Source organism: Trachemys scripta, chromosome 8 (assembly GCF_013100865.1).
Source record: "Trachemys scripta elegans isolate TJP31775 chromosome 8, CAS_Tse_1.0, whole genome shotgun sequence".
In the NCBI taxonomy this organism is placed as follows: domain Eukaryota; kingdom Metazoa; phylum Chordata; order Testudines; family Emydidae; genus Trachemys; species Trachemys scripta.
This window is the reverse complement of record NC_048305.1, coordinates 63,663,073-63,684,925: the sequence shown is the minus strand read 5'-3', so window position 1 is coordinate 63,684,925 and position 21,853 is coordinate 63,663,073. Positions and strand designations below refer to the sequence as shown.

Here is a 21,853-nt window from a genome sequence, read left to right as displayed (position 1 = left end):
ATTAGGCTAAAAACACTGAACATAGTAAAAACAAAACTGCAAATGGGGTATTTTGCCCATAGCCAGATTGACACCCATTTGCTTACCCAGTTACCTGGACCTCACACCACTGGTTCTTTTGAAATTTTCTTAATAATCTTTAATGAGGATCCATTTCCAGCTCTTTTGTATTAATAGAAATAGTATATAAATGGCAATTCATATACTTACTATGACTGGATTACTTGAAATTCACATTGTCTCCACTCTTCACTATCAAGAAAGTGTAGAGATACTTTTAATACACCATTACTTTAGAACAGAGAATCTTTCTTAATTCATGTAATTAATATCTAATTAATATCTGCTCATCCCTGCTACTAAGCAAATATTTCTTTCAGTTTAGCTTGTGGGGCCTTTCTAATAGACATCTGTAGAAACTACTGCCATTTGATACTGCTATGATTAATCAGATGTTTTTACATCAAAGTTTAAAATTATTCTCATTATCTGTGTGTTTCAGGGAGGGTCAACAATCACCAGAACAGTGGCAGAAAATGTACGGCCGATGCTCTGGTAATGAAGTGTATCACATTAATCTGGAGGACAGTACGTTTTTTGCTGAATATGAGGGAAAGAGCTTTACATATGCTTCTTTCCATGCACATAAAAAGTATGTTTATTATTAGAGGATTATAAATTAAGATGAATCTTCATGTATGTTGAGTCCATAGAGTAAATATTGTACTGCATTGTTCTGTGTTGTCACTGCCACCTTATGTATTGCTTTTGCTTCTGGTTTTTAATAGCTGCTGACCCTTGTAAACTTTATTGGACTTGTGTATTCTCTTGCCAGTTTTGAGTGTCAAAAGAAAACCCTTTTTGGTCTATATGTACCAGCCTAACCTTAAGGCAAAAGGAGATTAGTTCTCTCTAGGCAGATTTCAAGAATGGATATCACATTCAGGAGATCAACATCTTGATATGGAGTTATCAAAATTAAACATTCAATACATCCTTTGCCTAGCTGATACAACTTAAAGGCTTTTTTCCTGGATAGAATCTAAAGAATGCTTAAAATATCTTCTCTGTAGGAACTGGATCTTTCACATCTGTCAAAGGCTAAGTTCATATTTGATGAATCGTGCAAAATTCACATGGCTACGATGTAGCTGTGGCAGTGCACAGAATGGCCTTCCATCTTGAATGGACCCTTGCAAATCTTCTTCCTTTGTCAAGAGGCAGTATGGGAGGATTTAAATTTCTTAAATCCCTCAAAATTCCATCTTTCAACCTCATTTGTGGTCAGCATGGTGCTCTACTCCTTTCAACCACAGCTCGATAAGTCTTCTATAAAAGCGTACATTTCTCTTCATGACCCCATCATTGCAGTCATCTTGTTGCCAACTGGTGCAAGGTTGCAACTTGCCAGGATCTTAAGTATCTCCTCATTTGTGACAAAATCCAAGCAATGGATGTTAAGAATATACCATAACTTTTCACACTGAAAAGTGTTTAGTATCCTCCCCTCAGTTGTTTTTAAATGCCATGTTTCTGCTTCATGTAACAGGGTTGTCATCACTACCACACTGAACATTCATATCTTAGTTGTCACGCAGACATCCCACCAATCAGAGTCCTTTGAAAATGCTGAAATGTCACTGACACAAGACCAAGCTGATGTGGAACTTCTTCGGTTATTGAATCTCCTGCTGTAAACCAATTACCCAGATAGAACTATTCACTCATTCAGTACCATTGCCATCTACATGCAGCATTGGAAGGTTAGTAGTTTGTTTTATAGGAGGCATGCATTGCTTTTGTTTTTTCACCCAAGTCTTGAGTCTCATAAATTCTACAGATTATGACTCTTCCAGCATTAGCTGGTCAGTCATATCTCTCCCAATAAAGCAATATCATTGTCATACTTGAGAGCCTCTAAAGATGAATTTTTAAATTTCACACCTCCTATGTTGACCTCAGTCTGTTTTGTCATCAGATAGTCTATTGGAACATTATTTAATGAACGTGAGAACGCATTCCTGGCAAATCAATGATTCTGTTGAAAACCTGTCTAATACAACCATTGACCCTTACACAGCTAGATGTAGCACAGTACAGTTACTCTGCTAAGCACCCCATGCTGATATAGCAGTGTTCACAGTGCTGCAATAACGTTCCACAGATAATATATATATAGCGTAGGTCAGGGGTGGCCAACCTGTGGCTCCAGAGCCACATGCGGCTCTTCAGAAGTTAATATGCGGCTCCTTGTATAGGCATCGACTCCGGGGCTGGAGCTACAGGCGCCAACTTTCCAATATGCCGGGGGGTGCTTAACCCCTGGCTCTGCCACAGGCCCTGCCCCCACTCCACCCATTCCCTCCCTCTCTCCTGAGCCTGCCATGCCCTTGCTCTTACTCCCTCCCTCCCAGAGCCTCCAGCACGCCACAAAACAGCTGATCAGGAGGTGTGGGGAGGAAGGAGGAGGTGCTGATTGGCAGGGCTGCCGGTGGGTGGGAGGCGCTGGGGGGCGGGGGCTGCTAACATATTATTGTGGCTCTTTGGCAACGTACATTGGTAAATTCTGGCCTCTTCTTAAGCTCAGGTTGGCTACCCCTGGCATAGATTGTAGATTGACCTGTATGGAAGTCAGAACGGTTGTTTCTCATTTTTGGTTTGAGACAATATTTCAGTTGGTTCAGTAATATGATCATAAACACAGGGCCGGTGCAAGGAAGTTTCGCATGGCAGCTCCCCCCCCTCTGCCCTGAGGCGCCCCCCCCACAGCAGCCCCCCCCCCGGGAGCCGTGAGGCAGCTCCCCACCCCAGCTCACCTCTGCTCCGCCTCCTCCCCGAGCACGCCGCCCCCGCTCCAATTCTTCTCCCCTCCGAGGCTTTTGGCGCCAGACAGCTGATTGGCGCTGCAAGCCTGGGAGGCGGGAGAAGTGAAGTGGAGTGGCTACTGCATGCTCGGGGAGGGGGCATAGAAAAGCTGTAAAAAAAAATTGGGGGCACTGCTTTTTGGCACCCCCAAATCTTGGTGCCCTAGGCAACCACCTAGTTTGCCTTAATGGTAGCACCGGTCCTGCATAAACACCTTCCTTGGGATTAAGTATCAGAGGGGTAGCCGCGTTTGTTGCTTTTTACAGATCCAGACTCAGATGCCTCTAACGAAGTGGCTATTCGCCCACAAAAGCTTATGCTCCAATATGTCTCTTAGTCTATAAGATGCCACAGGACTCTTTGTTCCTTGGGATTGACAGCAGTGTTATTACCCTATAATTTGATCAAGATGATCACTTCTTTTTTAAAAGACATAATGTAGCCCCTTTTGCTTTCTTCTAAAATATGTCTGATTTCCCAAACTTTTAAGACAACTCTTTGAAGCCAGTGAACTAAATATAGGCTTCACTCATAAGATGTCCTGATGAAATAGTCAACATAAGGTGTTTTATCATTTCATAACTGTTTCACCGGCCTTTTTTCTGATGGATTTGTTTTTGCATTAAGTTGTAGTTTACATGCTAGTGCTGATCTGTTCATTAAGTCACAAAAATGTGCATTCCAATGCTTAAGTTGTGAATCAATATGCTGGCAGTATTTCCCAATTTTGTCCTTAACTGGTGGAAGAGGCAAATATGGACATCCAATTAGGACTTTCAGAGTCTCAGATACACATTTCTGGTCATGTCTTCCAGAGGCTTCAGCAATACATTGCACTGTACTATTCCAGCATTGATTGTGAGCATTCTGACGGGCCCTCTTGCTCGTTCAAGACTTTTCTCTTTTGCCCATTTCCTCCTTTTACTGACTCAACTCTGACCTTGCAGTGCAGCCATTCTGCACCATATCACTTTTTCCTCTCCCATAATTTGATGGTATCATCTGTAATCTAATGTTTGTCATTCTCCTTGGTCTGAGTTGTTCTCCAGCAGTCTGTGAGATAGAATCCCAAAATGAAGTCCACTCTTTCGCTATGGCAGACAACTAGTCATCCACTATAGAATATTTGTTGGAAATGGATACCGCATAACTCTTATGATCTTAGTGATCACTTTATTATGAAGCTTATCAACACTGAAAATTTTTGATATAGTACAGTAGTTCTCAAACTTCTGTATTGGTGACCCCTTTCACACAGCAAGCCTCTAAGTGGGGAACCCCCAACCCTTATAAATTAAAACCTTTTAAAAATATTTAACAATACAGACACTCCCCAACTTACACAAGCGTTCCATTCCGGAATGCCTTGCATAAGTCAAATTTTGCATAAGTTGGGAACATATACCTGACAATTACACACACACACACACACACTCACGAAAAAAAGCTTACAGAACTTATGGAACTTTTTCTGTAAGTGCAGATTTCTGTAAATCAGATTTGCATGATCTGGGGAGCATCTGTATTATAAATGCTGGAAGTGAAGTGGGGTTTGGGGTCGAGGCTGACAGCTCAAAATCTCCCACATAATAACCTTGATTGGTCACAACCCCCAGTTAGAGAACCCCTGATATAGTAGATACCCATCTCTCAAACTTTATTAATATATCATCATTGTTGCTATTAGGGTTTGATGATCAGATTCTGGAGCAAGAGCAGCACTCGTAAATTCTTATACATCCTGAATGAGTTTAGTCAAGGATCTCATTCTGGTTTGAAATCCCAAGATTGCATTGTTTCCCCATGGTTACCAAAATGTATACTTATGGCAATTCTTGTGCTGAAACCAGGTAGCCATTGAAAATAGTCCATGCGTGGAAGCAAATTTAAGTAGACACACACCATCATCCGATCTCTCTTCTGATAAACTGTATAGTCCCAGTACCAGTTCAGATTCAGTTCTATCATGGCCAATTCTCATGTTCATATCTCCTGCTATGACAATATGCAGGAGGAGTGATGTACTACATACAATGTCATTCAATGTTGCATAAAAAGCCTCTTTTTCAGCATCAGGCCTTGCATCAGTTGGAGCACATGCACTAATAATTACTGCACATTCTACCTTAAACTGAAAATGGTTGCTATCAAGTATGGAGAGCAAGCCTGCCAAGGCAGTATGGCAGATTGTACTTTCAGGGACAAAATCAGAGGAACATCAATGTGCTTGTCAGATGCATCACAGGAGTGCAACAATCAAAAGATCTATGAGTCAGAGTTATGCTCCCATCGTTCAAATTCCATTATGTCTCCTGCATACAGATATCAACATTCAACCTTTCCATTTCTTTATCCAAGAATCATTTCCCTCCCTCCCCAACATATTTTAATCGTCAAACTTTCCACAGTCCCATCCTCAAAAACTAGGGTCTGATTCATCTGATTACCTCATTTATTGACAATCTAGACTATATTTTCAGATCACCTTAACCTCAAATGTGTCCTGAGATATTTTGAACACATTCATTTGTACAAGCTTATGCTGAGTATGCATGCACAAATGTCAGTTTCATGTATATTACCTTCATTCTGGTAAAAAAGGTTGTTTCTAATAAAATGAATCAATTGATAAAGCGTGTATAAATAGATTATTAGGGTTTTAAAATATTGTAACATGAATGTACACATTTAATGTATCCTGCAATCATATTTATATGTAAGAGTTCATTTTTAACATTATAAAATTAGAACAGTGGCTGTCTTTTTAATTCCCTATTTTCTACTACTGATCAAAAACCCTAAGACTAAATTAGGGGAGGGTGGGGAATCTGAAAACAATTCCATTGACAGTTGAATAATGGAACAGCTTAGTATGATGAATTAACAGAGTACCATACATCTATTGTATTCTCAGAAGGGACTATATGTCTGATATCAGAAATTAACTGGCCCAACATCGGAAGAATACTGCTATAGAATAAAAAGTTTTTGAAGTGGTTTGGGATTCATAACTCCCAAGGAACTGTTCTTGATCACAGATGGCCTGTTTTGGGAATAATTTGTTAAATACTGTATTTTCAAATATTTGTTTTCCAAGAATGTGCACGTTTTGACTCTGCAGCATGTAAGTAACACTAAATTAAGGATCCATTATTGTAGTCTGTAATTTCTGTTTTATTGAGTTACATTCAATAAACCTTGTATTTTCCTTCTTTAATTAAGGTTTGGAGTCTGTTTGATTGGTGTTAGGAGGGAAGATAACAAAAACATTTTGCTGAATCCAGGCCCTCGATATATTATGAGCTCTACAGATGTATGTTTTTATATCAACATTACCAAAGAAGAAAATTCAGCTTTTAAAAAGCAAGAACAGCATAGAAAAAATAATGAATCCAAATCATACTACCATGGACCTTCTAGGTTGCCTTTGCACAGTGTAATTGCCAGTATGGGTAAGTACAGGTAAATCTCATAAAATATTCTGAAACTATAGAAAAGAAAGCTCAAAAATGTACTACACTAAAACTGCAAAGCTATTTTAAAAGAAAATGCCCTATGCAATGGAAAACATTTTCCTTCATTAGGTTTAAATGTACATATTCAATTAAAAAAAAAAGGGTTCCAACAAGATCAAAATAAATGTCATACTCTTGCTATATACAGAAATACAACATCACATATAAACTCTATGCAAATGAGAATACTGTCTAACAAGTCACTTGCCAAGGAAACTCATAAGGTTATTTAAAAACCCCACAAAGTTCAGACCAGATCCCAAGTGGTGCAAAGCAGCTGTAATATCAATTTAACAAGCCAGTGAAGAGGTCCCCGAGCATGGAAGAACATCCAGGTGATCAAGCAACCACACCAGCTCCCATGTCACTCAGCAAGCTGAAAGGGCATGTCCAAGCAGAAAAAGGGATGTGCCTGGCGGTGACCCTTTAGGGTCACCTAAAGCTAGTGCCTAAGATAGGGCTATTATCCTAAAAGCTGGCCAAAAGCTAGTGCCTAAGATAGGGCTATTATCCTAGCGAGTGCCAGGATTAGGATGGGAGCATAGAAGTGTCATAAGACCACCTGTATCATTGTTTCCCTTCTCCTCCACTGAGTGTAGGTTGGCAGAGTCCAGAACTCAGGCCTGTAGCAAATACTGAAAGTATTTAGTCACAAAAGGCTGCAGTCTCTTGCTGTCTAAAAGTATAATTTATAATTCAAGACACAAGTTTAATTGATACATTTGATGGTAATTTAGTAAAATGTACCAACAGTCTAAAATATCTCATGCAATGAATTCCCATATGCAAAAGATGAATTCCCATAGTTTGTACATTCATATGAATACCACAAGCTAATTCATTACAAATTGGCCTAATATTAAACGATAATCAGTCGGATCAGAATTATTCCCATTTCTTGTACAAGGAAGCAGTATCTCTTAGTGGCATAAATTAGGAGGTAAAATCCCAATATCCAGGTCACCAGACATTTTTTTATCCATCAAACAACTCATCAGACTCTATTTTGTTTCCAGAAACATGATGTAACAGAACCAGGAAGAACAAAGGCATTAAGAGTCAAGGTGTCAAATTCTGATCTCATTTACACAACTGGAAATCTTAAGTTTCTCTGGTTATAATATTCAGATTTATTAAGTCAAATTCCTTATTATGGATATATAACAGCATTCATAAATTCAATATAATCTGCAATTTATTTGTGCATATTCTCACAGCCTGATTGCATGGAATATGTTTTTAAATGCCATAGACTGATATGTATTTGGAAAAAATAATGTATTACCATATTAATGAGAAACTGCCTTGTATATTGTTCAGTGCTGTAAGGCTATACTGGATGTAGCTTAAACATTATATTTTAATGTAGTTTTTATACATAGCCAAAACAGACATTATTTGAATATTTGGTTATGTTTTAGATCATCCATAATAAGCATAATTTAGCCTTTTTTTAAATGCTTAATTGACTTGTACATTGAGAGCTGCTTCTGATGCTGTTTCAGGGACCGTGGCTATAGATTTACAAGATACAGGATGTAGATCTTCCAGTGGACCTACCCTAACCCTTCCTTCAGAGGGAAGTAAAAATGGCAGAAGATCTAGCATAGCACCTGTTTTGGAGGTTGCAGACTCCTCATCACTTCAAGCGTGTGATCTTCTAAGTGACCAGTCAGAGGATGAAACTACTCCATCAGATGATGACATTTCTACAGGTTTAGAGTATGTACAGTTAATATAAACAGGACATTACTATTCATAAATGCTAATACTGGGTAAATGTAGAGAGTGGTTCTGCTCCCATTGAAGCCAATGGGGACAGGATTGCAGCTCTTTTTCTGATTAGCGATATTCCATTTAATAGGAAACAAAAGTGCACTCAACTTCTGTGTGGTCATATCACATCATCTGTAGTGATAAGACACGAGGCCCCAGGGCGAAGTGATTTCCTCTTCAGAAGTGCAATCATGAATTGGTCAAAGCTTCTTAAGGCTATTTTGAAATGAGAAAAACATTCCAACTCATGCTGGACATCTGTGACACTCAATAACAAAAACCTTGTTGTGTTTGGAATTTTAAAGCTATTTCATAAACACACACAAATTCACATACCTGGCAACGTCTCCCTATAGCACATAGTTTTTGGAGTACTTCAGGCATGACTCAACTGACTAGGAAACAAAACGGAATATTTCGGTCTGAAGAATGAAATGACTTTTTAATAGAGGAAGGTCCACTGACATCTGAGACAGATCAGATTCCAAACTTTAAAGGGGGGAGTTGTGGGGCACTGCACAGGACTCTCCAGCATAGTATAGATTGTGTGGTAAAAGTGTGAATGCATGAATATTGGCAACAAAAAAGCAGCAATGGTAAAGCAAAAAAAAAAAAAAAAATCCCCACAACATTTTATTCAAGTGTTTATTAGTTTGTTACTGAAATTAAAAATGCTTTAGTGAAATAAACTGAGGGCTCAATCCTGCAAATACTCATGCATGTGAGTAATTTGACTCAATAGGATTACTTACAGGAATAAAAATTTTGCCATGCTGGATTAAATCAGTGGTCTTTCTAGTCCAGTTTGTTGTCTGTCTCTGTGTCAGGGACAGGGTGAGGGTCAACTGGCCTAGGGGTTAGCATCAGGCCTGGGCTGAGGATCTAGGAGCCAATTACCAAGAATCAGGCCAAGCTGGAAAGCCAGGAAATCAGAATCAAGAGACTAAACAGAGGACAGGGATCAAGAGTTTGTTACCAACAGTCAGGAAACTGGAAGGTCAGAATCAGAAGGCAGGAACACGTAATCACAAAACCAGGAGTCCATGACAGTGTGAAGTCTGGTTGTATGGACAATTTCGGCATGTCTACACTTACCTCCGGAGCAATCAATCCAGCAGGGGTCAATTTATCGCATCTAGTGAAGACGCAATAAATCGACCACCGAGCGACTCCGGTACTCCATCGGAGTGAGAAGCATAGGCGGAGTCGATGGGGAAGTGTCAGCAGTCGACCTACCGCAGTGAAGACACCGCGGTAAGTAGATCTAAGTGCGTCAACTTCAGCTACATTATTCATGTTATTCACGTAGCTGAAATTGCGTAACTTAGATTGATCCCTCCCCCAGTGTAGACCAGGCCCCAGTTTCCTCCTCTAATTTAAATAGGGGCAGCAGCCCAATCAGGAGCCTTGGAGCTCTCCCAATCAGAACATAGGGGTGGGGCTTGTGCCTCAGTTTGGGTTTTTGGGTCTGTACCAGCTGTTGTCTACAAGCTGCAGGGTGGAAGATTAGAGCATGACAACTCCCATGACCTTCCACAGACCTCAAATTGCTACCAGCTCCCTCAAAGAAAAAAGAAAGAAAATCTGTAGTGGAGAATCATGGAATGAACTGCCAATAAGAGAAATTTCTTCCTAAACGTGTCAGTTTGTTTACACCCTAAAGTATAAGGATTTATAGCCCATCTATTTTCCCGCCAGTATAGCTGTTGATATTCTCATGCATATAAATTTCTAGAAGGAATCAGAAAAGGGTTAAATTCTTGGAATTAATCCTTTTTGCTGCAATCTAGGTTACTATTACAAATTGTACAAATTGTATTAGATTTTTCAGCTGATCTGCATTAGGATCAGCTTAACTTTTAAGTGTTATATAGCAGCCAGAAATATGTTGAATATCCATCTACTTTCTACGCTGAAAATCCATGCTGATGCCATAAGACAGCAGGAAGCGGACTGACACTTAAAGTTGTTTAGATGAGGAACTTATCAGCCTAATGAACGAACAAACAACCCATATCATCCCCTTACAATGTTACCACTTATTAATTTTACTGAATTTTATATATATGCCTGTAAGCCACAAGCTATTGTCTTTTGATCTTTATTAGAAATTGGGGTTGTTTTGTTTTGATTGTTTAATATGGGAAACACCAGTTGTATTTATTTTGTTTAATTTCATATTTAGTTATGTATGATTATATACGTTAATACTTGCCCCTGTTTGCTATTCCACAAATAGTAGTAATAAAAATTTAGACCTGTTTGGTCTACAGTTGTTAAATTGTTGACAGTATTCAGAACTGTTTCTCTACTCTTCTAGGTATGCTAAAGGTTATCCTCCTTACTCTCCTTATATTGGAAGTTCTCCCACATTTTGCCATCTGCTGCATGAAAAAGTGCCATTTTGTTGTTTAAGACTGGACAAGGTAAAAAGTTTATATTAATGGATAGACCCATGTGTTAAACAAGGCTCGTTTGTTTGTTGTGGCCAAACACAATTTTGTCCTTGTCTGCACTTGCAGATAAGCAGCATTCAGCACCCGTTCAGCTACAACCAATGCTGACACACAGTGTTGCTAACAGATGTTTGTAAAGCTCAGACAAGACTGAGTTCTTTATCATTTCAGCTGACACATTTTAGCTTGGGAAGTGAAAAATCACCTCTAATGTTGTTATCCCTGAATATCGACTCCTATCCAAAGCCACTGAGTTTTTGTTTTCTATACTGGTTTTAGGGGTGCCAACATAACTACTATGAAGATGCCAAAGCCTATGGATTCAAAAATAAATTGATTATAGTTGCAGCAGAGACAGCTGGAAATGGCTTATACAACTTTATTGTTCCACTCAGAGCTTATTACAGACCAAAGAAAGAACTCAACCCTATAGTATTACTTCTGGATAACCCGTAAGTGTATTTTTAAGAAAAAAATTTACTATACAAATAGGTGTTTAAATCTGAATATGTGCATTGTCTGTGGGTGATGGTCACATATCATGTGACCAATTTAAATCAAAAACATTGTGGCACATACATCTTTAAAGCAAGAGTGGACACAAGGATGATATCACATGTGTGTTGTGCAGTAAGAACCTAATATAACTCTCAGTGAAGTCAATGGGAGTCTTTCCACTGACTACAGCGGGAATTGGATCAGGACCTAGCACAATACAGTTCTCAGTATGGTAACACCAGGTTTATAAGGAAAAGCTGAGAAATCGGAGTACTGTTAATTATAAAATAGGTTGTAAAATCATTTAAAATTCTAAAATTTTAGGAGATAAATTGCAATTTAAATATTGCACCTAACATGTGAAAGTAATCTTAACTTCTCTGCATTTCAGATGTAGATTGAATTTCTCAGTTTCCTGTCTGCATCCATCTTTTCCCAGCCTACAGAGCACCTAGGGGAGCACTATTTTATTCACACTGCTGACCTGTACATTAGAAGCCAGTTTGTCCTTTCAAGACACTGACTCAAATCTAAGCCCACTCAGGCCTCTGAACAAGTTTGCGTATGGTTTGCACAGTAAATAGTAATTATAGTACTATTTGACTGGTCTATCAATTAAATGCAGAAGACAGAGCCTATACTATCTAAGCATATTTTTTATTACTCCTTAGTTCAGAGATGATCAATACTATAGACTGTAAATGCCCTTTGGGAAATATCTCTGTCCACTGATTGCCATATAAACCACAGAACAACAAACATTCATTAATGCACTTATGGCTCGGTTGTGCCATTAAGTCGCAGTCCTGATTTAAGGGTGACGTAGATCCTCATCACCTCAGGAACAGCTGTAGGAGGAATTGTACCATAGTGAACAACTGTGCCATAGCCTCCCCATGAAACAGTTCCTTCTTGTGTCCCCCCCATGAAGAGATTACATTTGTTCTTGGCTCTTATACAAGAAGGACAGAATGTTCCTTGCACTGTCCTCCACCTCAGTCTATGCACTCCCATGCCAGGGCAAGGCAAAATCTGTCCCTTTATAGCAGGGGTCGGCAACGTTTGGCACGCGGCTCGCCAGGGTAAGCACCCTGGCAGGCCGGGCCAGTTTATTTACCTGCTGACGCGGCAGGTTCAGCCGATCGCAGCCTCCACTGGCCGCGGTTCGTCGTCCAGGGCCAATGGGGGCAGCAGGAAGCCACAGCCAGCACATCCCTCGCCCGCGCCGCTTCCTGCTGCCCCCATTGGCCCGGGATGGCGACCCATGGCCAGTAGGGGCCACGATCAGCTGAACCTGCCGCGTCAGCAGGCAAATAAACTGGCCCGGCCCGTCAGGGTACTTACCCTGGCGAGCCGCGTGCCAAACGTTGCCGACCCCTGCTTTATAGTGATGGCTGAAAATGGAGTGTGTCATGCAGGTACACTGACTTGTCACATTAAAAAGAGTTTATTTGCATTGTTTATGTGCTTCAGTTTCTGGGGGAGGGAGGGAGGCAGAGGTCAGATAATGAAGTGCATATTTTTTTAGTTTCATAACATAATTTAACCCTCTGTGCACTCTGCTTTTCTTTCTTAAATAATACCTGGCTATTTTTAACATTGTAATTGTTGCTTGGTATACTAGGGTAGAAATAAAGGTCAAAATCTAGTAACTTTTTTCCAGTCTTAAGCAATCTGCTCTCTCGCAGTGTAATGACTGTCAATGCTCTGACTGATATTTCACAATCTCTTTACCTTATCACAAAGTAGTGCACTCACTGCTTTTGTGCCACAGCTGTTGACATTCCTTTCTGCTGTCTCTCACAGTAATGATTCATCTTCTACTTCTGCAATGGCTGATAGAAATCATCTGATGTCTGGAAGGATTTTCCAGTCTGAAAAGGTCAGATCAAGATAGTGTGGTCCAAAAGGGCCGATGGAACATGTAACATATGGTATTTAGGTTTCAGGAAAATGGGAAACAAGGGATCATAAAAAAGATTGTATGCACTAAGAACCAAACTTCTCTTCTATGGCTTCATTCCAGAGTCATAAAGTGTATTGTACAAAATATAAAGAGGTATACAGGTGGTAAAACTCCAAAACATCCAGAAACTCAGTTCCAATAAGCACGTGAAATACCAAATATTTATTTTTGATCTTTTGGAAGTTTCCCCATTCTATGATCCCCCATCATTCTGTCTCTGCCCCAAGCTTCTGTTGCGGAGAAGGTGTCTTCTCTTCTGTCAGGAACACTTTCCAAGAGAGGCTTGGTAGCCACCATTGCCACTCACGGAAATCTATTAGGATGGGCTCTGGCTCCCTCCCGAGGCAAGATGTTTAACTAGAGAATCTCCATGTCTGTCATCCAGCTACATGTGTCTAGGAGATGTAGCTGGGAGTTCTCTTCCTTCCTTACAAGAAAGAGTCTTCCTAAGTTGGCTAAAAAAAGCTCTTCTCTCCCACAAGAAGCATTTTCTTTTCCCCCAGAAGTAGCAGGCCATGGTTCTGGGCCTTTTCAGCCCATATGGCTCATGCTGGGGGTTCCATGATAGTATCTAGACAGAGCTCATAGCATACTGAAAACCTTCACGGGGCCTCCCATATGTACATGCATTTGGGGGCACTAATGCAAGGGAAGCCTCAGGAAGGAACAGCAGGAACAGTAGAGTGAGATAAAGTTTAACTAAACTCATTTCAAACCCCGTGAACAGTTTGGGTCCAGTCCAGGTTGGTTAATATTTGGGCTGAGCCAGTTTTCCCACATCTAGTATAAAATTGGAAATCAGCTAGCAGTTGTGAGGGGAGACTGGACTGCTATATCTGTTCATAATTCTCAACATACATTCTTTCTAAAATTCAGCACAATTTTAGGATTTTAAGCCTTTAACTGCATTTTATTTCATCTAGCTCACTTAGTTTTCTTTAAAATTCCTGACCTTTAATGCGTGGAGGTTTCTATTTGCCTTTTCTTTAATGAGTACTTTCCGTTCAAGCACAGCTTATTTGGGGCGGGGGAAGTTGAAAAATTAATAGTTGTGTACTTTAGAGAGCCATATAATTTCCATTTTCAGTTAGGAGCTTCATGGATGCTTCATCCCTCCCAACTGAGCATATACGATCTGTTCCAAGTATTCCATTCAGCTACAGAAACAGGGCAAATTTTCCACTTCATTCCCATTAGTACTATAGAAGAGAATAATTCCCTAACATGGTGAGCATGATGCAGCCTCTTTGGACCATGTTACAGTGTTTCAATAAGTCCAAGGTAAACAAAACTTGGAACCAAAAAACTTGGAACCTTTAGGCTGCACCATGATAAAAAGAGGCCAGCTGCATAAATTGAATCCTGGATCAGATTCCAGGCCCTACTCTCCTCTGGGTGTATGTGCCATTGTCCCATCTCTAGTATAAATAGTTTCACATTACAGAATCTGAAATCAGTCAGAGTGGGTTCCACTTCCCCCAATACAGATTTCTTGTAGGACAGTACATAATGGTGTTAGTATATCATAGTTCTAATTATTCCAGTAATGAACAGCATAAACACACACACACCAGAAGAAATCTATAAAAATTATCCTTTTAAAATTATGGTTAGCAAATTTCAAATAACACTGGTCTTTAAGAACACACATGGAAGTGTACAGTGCCCTCTAGTGTTTTTCTGAACTCTGGTTTCAGGCCCATGCTTTCATTTCTTTTTACGCTCTCTGATATGTTACTTTTACTATTTTTAGTTTATTTTTGCTGAAGATTGAAAAATGCCATTTTTGTTTACATAAAATTATGCCATCTCACCATTAAATGAAAGCTATGGTCTCTGCTTAAGCTTTTACCGAGATGTGACCTAGCCAGCTGGAGCAGTTTCTGTGGAAAGCACTCAGCTGAATTACTGTAAACATAAGGACACTGCAATCAGTCTCCCACACTTTTCACATCTTACAGCAATAGGGTGAAATCCTGGCCCCACTGAAGTCAATGGGAGTTTTGCCATTGACTTCAAATGAGTTAGGATTTCACCCACTGTAAATTAGCATGTATCCCTTACATTTTTTTTTTTTTGCAGTTTGTTAACAGAGGCAATTTGCAGTAGTGTGCATGTTTAGATATGTCCTCATTTCATGCTGATGAAAATTTTGTCTGCTATCACTGAACTTTCAGTATCTAAGAAGAAGAAAAAGGTGTAAGACTTATAGTACAATACAGAAAGAGTACAGTAGAAAACTATTTTACCTTTCCTTTCTTATAAGGAAATTTGAGATTAAAATTAGCTTTTGACCTTTATTTTCACCATAGTATGTCAAGCAACAATTACAGTATTAAAAGTAACTAACTATTATTTTAGAAGGGGTGGAAGGGAAAGAAAAATGCAGACAGTTGGGAGAAATGCATAACTTTTAGGGAGAAATGATAAGACAAGATCCATAGCTGGGGTAAAATTGATTTTAATGGAACTATAATGGTTGAAACCAGGTGAGGATCTGGTCCCAATCAGCATTTTCATTAAAAATATGTTTACGGTCATGAATTGGAATCTAATTTAATAAGGCCTCTTTAGTCTTCAATAATTTTTCTTTAAATAAAGCGTTTGCTGTATGATTGTGCCATAAAGTTTCTGATTTAGAAGACTAACAACTTTTATGTAAATCACATTTAAACTTGATCATTCTTCATCATGATCAAAGCAAACAGCATTGAATGTTGATGCTCAGAAATATAGTTTCCTATGTTATTAAAATGTTTATTTAACATTTCCTAGTTTTCCCTTCCTCTCTCTTCCAAACAAACTAACATAGTTTATTCAGTTTCTTCAGAAGAGATGCAACTGTTGTGATGTTGTGTTTCATTGTAACCCATCTGCTGCTTAGGCCAGATATGCATTTTCTGGATGCAATCTGTTGGTTTCCAATGGTTTACTACATGGTGGGCTCTATTGACAAGTAGGTAAAATAATCCTCAGAACTCTAAACATTGTAGTGTTCAGTGGTTTGTCATGTGCTGTGCTTTGTAACTGCATGTTTGAATGTCGTGATAGTTCTTGAAAAATACCCCTGCATGCATGGTTTGTGTCAAGGTGCTGTAATTTGGAATTTCAAATTTCTGCCAAAGGATTTCAATCACTCAGAAATGAGTCACTATCTGGTTTTGCTTTATATAGTACACTGGAGGATCAGGCCGTCTTTTTAAATGCTTTCTTTGGTATTGAATTTCTAGGTGAATACTGGCCGGGATTGTTAAAGGATATTACGAGATTTAGACACACTAATAGTAACTTACGTCTAAAACCACTAGACTGCTTTGAAAATATCACCTATTACTTCTACCTAGCCCTTTACTATTAAATATTTATAAAAGCTTATCTAGATTTCATGGCATCACTGATGGACGAGTCAGGCTAGAACTCAGACTAGAAGAGACTCATTAGATTTTCATTTCCATTTCTAAACAGTCATCACTAACGCAAAAAATTAGCTCGAGTAGAGGGCCCAATCCTGAGGCATCTGGGCATCTACAATACTTATTCTGTCAAATATGGTCCTATGGAAGTCAGTTGGGGAGGAAGAAGGGGGGATTTATCATAGACTACATTGATAGGTAAAATTGTGACAATTTCAACAGCAGTTCTAGCTGCTCAGCATGTCTCATGATCAAGCCTATTGTAAATGGAGACATATATACTTACAAATTTACCTTAGTGACAGACAACACAAACTGGCATTCATAATACACTGATAGAAGTTATCTTAGAACTTTTAGGCTACGTCTACACAGCCTACAGCAGAGAGTCTCCCAACTCACATCAGAAGAAAAGCCCAAGTTCTAGCCTGAGCTGCAGCTTCACAGCTCTGTCTACAAAGCTATTTTTAGAGCACCAGTGTGAGCCCCACTAACCCAAACCTGTCCACCTAGGCTGGGAGGCTTACTACTGGTGGCTGTGTAGACATAGCCTTAAAATTGGCCATTTCCTTGATGTGTTTAATGACCATAGTAGTCTTGACTAGTTGTACTACAATATATCACCATATATTTTGTCTGGCTATACCAAAAGAAGGACAGGAGACACTTGATATGAATTTAATCAGGCCACGACTATTAGAGGTCTGGGACTGCCTGGCAGATGAAGCGTACAGTACAGGCTACTCCATGTTTTTTTTTAAATAACTACTCGGGGCTTCCACCAGTCCCCCTTCATTTTCCATCCAGGTCCCCCAGCCAACCCATGGCTTGGATCTCACCGTCCACCTTCTCTCATAGGAGTGTTAAGGTAGGCTGTAAGAAAGGGGGGTTGGCTTCCTTTTGTACCAATAGGAGCCCCAACTGCCCCCCTTTTGTTCCTTTAACCAGCACCTCCTTTTAAGTCCTTTACCAGGCCATTTATATGGTCACTGGATGCCTTCCCTATGGAGTACCTACACTGAACATCCACCCCACACTTACAAAATAAGTTGTGACATATAGCCCACCACCTTTTGTGCTCACCATAATAGGTCTTCCCTAACACTGGCTGTGGAGAAGGCAAAAAAAACAAGAAAAACCCTCACTCCACCGAAGCCAATATGGTAGTAAGAGAAAAATTCCTTCCCAGCCCTCCTGAAAAAGGAGCAATGCAATGCCCACAGCAGGTCCTAACAAAACCTGAAATTCACACCTCTAGGACAGGGAGGGTGGGTACTGCCTTGCCTGCTGCATGAAGAAAGGGCTTCCAACACCAGGGCTTGCACCTTTAAAGCCTTCCACCCCTTACATTCCCCAGGGGAGAGGAACAGATCACAAAGCTTTTTCCATCTCTTTGAAGCACTTTCTGACCTTCCCCTCCACATAAAGCACTACCTTCCAGCAGCAAGCCTGGCCAATGTTTCTCTTACTTAAAGGTGTGGTACAGTCATGGTTGGTGTTGTGCATGGACCTTGGGCTTCTTTTTTTAACTTCCGATACAAGATCATATTAACTTTACAGAAATCAAATCCAACTAAATGTTAAGCAAAAAGCCAATACTCCAAGAACAGTTCACAAAATGTGGATACCCCAATACCTTATCCCAACCCTTCTTCTTTATTCCTTGATATGTATACATTTTATAAAATGTTAACACATGGAACACTACAGCATTCCACAGTAAATCATAATTTAAATTGGACATTTACGTGGCCTATTAAAGAGTACATGGTTTATAAATTAGAGAGGTCTCACCTGCATAAATATCTTCAAAACTGTTTTAAAAAACTGCATGTATGTAAAAAATACATAAGAGCACGTAGAGATGAAATTACATGGTCAAAGAAAAATCATAACAAATGATCATTTAAGGCTTGATTTTGAAATCGGCTTGACCCAAATCCAGCATAGCCTTAGGCGCAAATCCTGCCAAGATTTAAGCGTGTTTGAAGTCTCACTGAATATAAACATGTGCTTAGTGCTTTGCTGGACTGAAACTACACTGTCCACTTCAAACAGGACTATACTAATGCTAACAAGGAACCTTTCAGTTCACACCCACAGCATCCAACTGGGGAATTACAGTGCAGCACTTTGATGCACACTGCTATTCACACCCCATAGTCCCAACAGTGGGGCAGTGTAGATAAGCCATTAGACTTGTACCAAAACCTTTTAAATGGATTTTTCATCTCAATATATGATTTAAATGTGCACACTCAGTGGACGAAAGTGGTTTAAGCAGTAATGTTAAAGCAAAACTTCCTTTAAAGTAACATTTTCTCTGCATCTACACCCTACAGCAAGATTCTGCTATTTGACAAACAGGATGGTATCATGTCTACCCATACACTCAAATGTGAATGAGTAGAGGTACCTAAAAGATCAGTTGTATTAGAGTTATGACTGAAGAGGTAGAGAAATATTGGGGCATATACCCAGTTGGTGTAAACTGTCATCACATTAATGGAGCTATGATCATTTTACACCATCTGAGGATCTTCCCTGTTCATTTTAATTTCATATTCACTACTCTGTGGTTTTCCATGGGAGACATCCAGAGAAATGGTCAAAAGAAAATTCACAACCTGGCTGAGCTTCATCAAAATAGGGCCTTAATTAGCAGAAGTTTGTTCTACAATGTTCCATACGTAAGTGATGTGTAATATGTATGGGCTATGGATAAGGGTTGTGTAGGAAAACCATTCAAGATTAAGAAAGGAATAATTAGGATAATAGATATCTTTGATAAGGGAATATTCCTATTTTTTTTGTTTTTAATAATTAGGAAAAAAATCAGATATTCCAAATAGCCATTGCTGTCATTTTAAAAAAGAGCTTAGACATTATTTGAATATAATAATAGGAAAAAAGCAACAGAGAGTCCTGTGGCACCTTTAAAACTAACAGAAATATTGGGAACATAAGCTTTCGTGGGTAAGAACCTCACTTCTTCAGATGCAAGTAATGGAAATTTCCAGAGGCAGGTATAAATCAGTATGGAGATAACGAGGTTAGTTCAATCAGGGAGGGTAAGGTGCTCTGCTAGCAGTTGAGGTGTGAACACTAAGGGAGGAGAAACTGCTTCTGTAGTTGGATAGCCATTCACAGTCTTTGTTTAAGGGTTTAATGCCACAGGACCCTCTGTTGCTTTTTACAGATTCAGACTAACACGGCTACCCCTCTGATACTTAATAATAGAAAGTTAGCTAAAAGGTTCTAAACTTATTCAGCTTTGGAAAGTAGAATAATTGAGATCTTGTCAGAATATAAAACTTTTTTGTTATATGCAGTTTTTTATTGGTAGTCACAAGGGCTATATTTTCAAAGGTCAACACAATGGTAGAATGCAGAATTAAATTTAGGTTGCTAGGAGAAAGATTAGAATTTGATATATGTGCAGGTTAAATGCATACCAATAAATACTAAAATATAGAATGGAATTAATTTTCATCACCAACTATACCTCACTCCAAAACCAATTAATATAGAACATGGAGCTATGTACTAAATGTGAAAATCAAGATTGGAAATTTCATAGGACTGGGTAGGAAATGGTTTTCCTGTCCAACGAGAACTTTGAAATTCCAAAAGATTTTCCAGTCCCAGTTAGGATGAAAAGTCATGGCCTCAATTTTTTTGTGAACTGAAAATCTGAAAAAAATAATACCGTCACATCAATCAAAATATTTTGTTTCAATTTCAAGTTGTTTCAATTTTGACATTAATTTATAGTATTAAAAAGATTTTATTTGGCAATGTAAGTTGTTTCAAACAAAAATAATTGATGTTCCCTTTCAAAACGTGTTAAACATGGTGTTCCAACAATTTTTTTGAAAATGTTTCAAAATCAAAGTGAGAAACTTGTCAAAACTGACCTTCTATACAAATGATTTTGGTTTCATCAAATTAGAATTTTCTGATAAAAATTGATTGGAAAAAAAATCACTCACAGCTCTAAATTTTTATGCATTTAGGGCTTAATACAACTGCTGTTAAACACAATAGAAAAACTATTTGCTTCACTGGAAACTGGATTGGATTCATGGTATGTAAGAGCAGAAACACAGTATAGTTTTAGACAGAAGATCAAATCTGTGGAATGGTTGCTAGATATGTTTACATTTTAACTAGTTTTGCAGAAAATGTATTGAGCAGTCATGAAACACATATGGAAGTTGTATTGTCATATGGGTAGTAAGAACATGAATAAGACGATGTTGGAAAAAAGGAGTCGTCTCTCCCAGTGTCTTATTACTTAATATCATCACTGGTCAACATTTTCCATCAAAACTGTTTAGTTTTTCCATAAAGTGTCTGCTTTCTCTTAAAAAATTCAGTTTAATCAAAACCCCAAATTGGAATATTTTCTTCTGTGGGCTGGGCTTCATGGCTAGCCTGCATCTCCCATGATGCTCCATAGCCAGAGACTTCCCCTGATTTGCCATCTTTTCTCTCTCCAAGAAGAAAGATAATAATGTATCATGGGAGAATTAGTCTGACCAGGGAGCCTAGCCCATAGAAGAGAATGGGGCAGGAAACCAAGCTACAATTCCCACGGGGTCTCCTGGCAGCATTTTCAAACTGAAATATTTTGGTTTTCAGCCAAAATATTTCAATATTTGAATTTTGACCATAAAAGTTAAGTTTTCTGTGGTGTGGGATTCACTTTTGTCCAGCTTGGCCTAGTCTGTCCCTCCACAAATGCAAGTCGATGCCACACGATTCTGTTATGTTGCAATCACATTCTTTCCACTTCTGACCAAAGAGTTTTGTCATGGGATCGGCCCAGTGCGTTTTTGGTCTGCCCAGAGGTCACTTGTGGTCTCTGGGGATCCAGTCACTGATGTGGGTTGTCCACTATCGTCTTGCCTATGGGATTTGGAGGAACAAACAAAACATACCACGGAACATTTTTTGACCAACTCTACTTAATTCAGAAATTATCCAGGGACATTTAAGATGATATGGCTGATTTTCATTTAACCCTATTTTAGTTATTTTTGAAATGTAGTTCTTTGTTATTTAATCCACTCAAGGCTGAATACTGGTTAAGTTCAAGGCTTCCAGAATTGACCCAATGCCTACTGGCCTCAAACTAAGATACTTGTCAAGCTGAAATATACTGGCGTCCCAAGCCACATCCTCCCCAGTTGAAGGAAATCTTTTGAACAGATTCAGACTGCTGCCCTCACTGCAACATATAAAAGAAAGATAGCCTCACAATCCTCTAGGTTGTCTTCTCAACTCAATCTTTGGGCTATACCCTACAGCTAATGAGCTCCAAAAAGGAGCAAAAGCATTTAAAATTGGCCCTGTAGTATT

The 21,853-nt window shown here is 39.1% G+C and overlaps 1 protein-coding gene across 6 annotated transcripts in view; it reads left to right on the top strand.

Annotated features, from left to right (window-relative positions):
- The window catches only part of KCNT2 (potassium sodium-activated channel subfamily T member 2), a 287,270-nt gene that overhangs the window by 197,866 nt on the left and 67,551 nt on the right, over positions 1 to 21,853 (top strand). For 4 of the 6 annotated variants that reach the window (XM_034779503.1, XM_034779501.1, XM_034779500.1 and 1 more), the window contains 6 exons: positions 503 to 652; positions 6,088 to 6,317; positions 7,886 to 8,102; positions 10,477 to 10,582; positions 10,892 to 11,064; positions 15,961 to 16,032. In XM_034779503.1, the coding sequence (XP_034635394.1) occupies positions 503 to 652; positions 6,088 to 6,317; positions 7,886 to 8,102; positions 10,477 to 10,582; positions 10,892 to 11,064; positions 15,961 to 16,032 (948 nt within the window). The remainder of the gene's footprint in view (positions 1 to 502; positions 653 to 6,087; positions 6,318 to 7,885; positions 8,103 to 10,476; positions 10,583 to 10,891; positions 11,065 to 15,960; positions 16,033 to 21,853) is intronic. The other 2 variants (XM_034779504.1, XM_034779502.1) reach the window with 1 other exon arrangement.